The 2597-nt window shown below is 46.1% G+C and overlaps 1 protein-coding gene across 1 annotated transcript in view; it reads left to right on the top strand.

Annotated features, from left to right (window-relative positions):
- The first annotated feature begins 2116 nt into the window (after positions 1 to 2116).
- The window catches only part of LOC101640271 (ATR interacting protein), a 12172-nt gene continuing 11691 nt past the window's right edge, over positions 2117 to 2597 (top strand). The window contains exon 1 of the mRNA XM_045297561.1: positions 2117 to 2235. Within this exon, the coding sequence (XP_045153496.1) occupies positions 2128 to 2235 (108 nt within the window). The 5' untranslated portion in view covers positions 2117 to 2127. The remainder of the gene's footprint in view (positions 2236 to 2597) is intronic.

Here is a 2597-nt window from a genome sequence, read left to right on the forward strand (position 1 = left end):
CTCCGTTTAAGCAGAATCGAGTTTTTAAAGCAGAATTTGTGTTCCAGAAGGTCCTTTGACTGGAGGGACACGTGTCTATAAACAGCTGATTTTGTCATGGACAGCTAGGTCAGCAGGTTACTGCAGTACAAAGCTAGGCCACTCCGTTCTTGGTTCTAAGCTGGCATCCTAAGAACACGACCACTGCCAGCTCCAGAAGCATCACTGCCCATTCTTGGAAAGTTTTAAAAATCTTAATTAAAATAATAAGGGTCCTTAAAAATCCTACTACTGTCCCCTTAGGAGCGTGGGGTCGAATAAGTAAGGTCAGCAGTTTGAAGCCACCAGCCATTCCTGCAGGGGAATAAGACAGCTTTCTACTCCCATAAAGAGTTACGGTTTAGGAAACCCACAGGGGCAGTTCTACCCTGCCCTGTAGGGTCGCTGTGAGTTGGAATTGATTTGATGGCAGTGAGGTTTTTTTTGTTTTGTTTTTTAAGTTACTGTGCCCTTTGGGGCAGTAGTGAAGTGGATCGGAGAGAGGAAAGTGGGCTCAAGGGGTCAAGAAAATTACTTACCTTGTGCCGTGATTGCATTGGACGCCCTGATGTTGGGAACAAACAGCAGTAGACTTAGCAATGAACAAAAGACAAAGGGCCTTCGCTTGTTAAGTTTGCATTCTAACAGCATGAGAGCTGCCTTGTGGGGCTCCCAGGAAGAGGGGCTTTGAGGGCACTTTGCATCCCCACTGGGATGTCTCAGACTTCTTGAACTCAACTGTTCCCGAGAGACCCAGCTCCCCCCTAGTACCTGGCAAAGCAAACACTGAGGAAATATGCAGAACATTCCTCTGGGCCATGACTGGCACTGTTCTTCATCCGCTGGTACAAGGTGACTCCCCTACTTTCTTCAACCCCACATCTACTTCCTTTCCATATCTTGTCAGCTTACTTTCTAAATGTATCTCTAGACTCTCTCTACGTCACATCGTTTCTATCATCTCTCTGACCTGTGCTGCCATCATCCCTTCCGTGGACATTGGTCACCCAAATTGTCACTCCATAGACCAGCCGGAGTGATCTTTCTGAAACTCAAATCTGAGTGTATCTCAAACAGGTACAGATACCCATGTGCACACAGAACATCCCTACAGAAACCCCTGTAACAGCTTCCCATTGCTTCCAGAATAAAAACCAAAGTCCTTCACCTGACCTTCGAGGCTTGACATGGTCCAGCCCTCCACTCACTCTGAGTTCCAACCACGCTGATCTTCCTTTAGCCTTTGGGTTTTCTCCGCTGTGCTGTCAAGCACAGGCATTCACGTGATGCCGTTTCTTAGCCCTCGAATGTTCCTTCCATCCATTCTTTATGCCCATTCATCGGGTAGCTGGGAAGTGACACTGAAGTGTCAACCCTTATATCTGGATCTAGGAGCCTGCCTGGGAATACGGGTTTTCTTGTGTTATGTAATGATGTCACGCCAGAGTAGGATGAGTCCTAAGCTCAATCCTTCTGCATGGTGTCTTACAACCCTCAGGAAGACAGTGGCACTCCCAACAGGGAAGGACTCTTCCCCAGAGCTGGTGCTCTGATTGGGACTTGAAGCTTCCAGCATGTTCGAAAACTACATGTGTGTGTGTGTGTGTGTGAGTGAGAGAGAGAGAGAGAGAGAGCGCGCGAGTGAGCGAGCGCACACTAGCACATTAGGAAACTAAGACATTGGGTTAGATCATGCTTGTTCTTCAGCTCTCAGCTCGGTCATCACTTTCTTAGAAAAGCCGTGCAGCCGTCCTGGTTGGATCAAATGCCCCTATGTCCATTTTTACTCAGCCTTGTGCCTGGCACTTTGTAGGTTCAGTAAATATTGTTGAATCATTGTTCACTGAGTTCCAGGCAGTTAGGCACTCCCATCACCCTTCGGCCCTTGTGAGACTCTTGGAGTTGGGTAGAAGGCGGGGACTGAGATGGCCATAAATAGATTTATGAGTTTGAATCGTGTTCTTAGGGTGGAAAATAGCTAGACTGCATGACAGATCTTCTCTCAGTTGTATTCCAGAGGGACACTGCTCAGTGAGGACATGCTGGGTTCTAACATGTATATGGGAACTGTGTTTTTCAGGCATCCATCAGGTCCCCAGAATAGACGGGATGTCGAAAAACAGAAATTCTGCAGGAAAAAGCAGAGAGAGTGTGACAGTTAAAGATAATTTTGAATTAGAGATGCTTCGTGCACAATACAAAGAACTGAAAGAAAAGGTAAGTGCTTTTGACCTATCGTAGCTACGTCAATCACTTATTCATGCATTATACCACACAGTAACATATGCAACGGCTGTAAAACAAGGGCCCACAGTCATCAACTGGAAGATGATATGAGGGAAAGCTAGGTAAAGAAGGCAATGACATTTAGACTGAAATAAACTAAGTCTTTAGCTCGTATCTGCCAAGGTAAGAAAGTAACACTGTGCACCAGTTTCAAAGAGAGATACAAGCTTTCTGTTCTCTCAGTTAGACCTTTACACACAGAGCACATCATCATCATGATGGCTGCCATTTGCAAGAACCCAGCCAGCCTTCCTAGTGTGATTTTAGATCCCTAAAGAACCCAGAAACAATTG

Source organism: Echinops telfairi, unplaced genomic scaffold, assembly GCF_000313985.2.
Source record: "Echinops telfairi isolate 266 unplaced genomic scaffold, ASM31398v2 ScPeMD7_7420;HRSCAF=8458, whole genome shotgun sequence".
Classification (NCBI taxonomy): domain Eukaryota; kingdom Metazoa; phylum Chordata; class Mammalia; order Afrosoricida; family Tenrecidae; genus Echinops; species Echinops telfairi.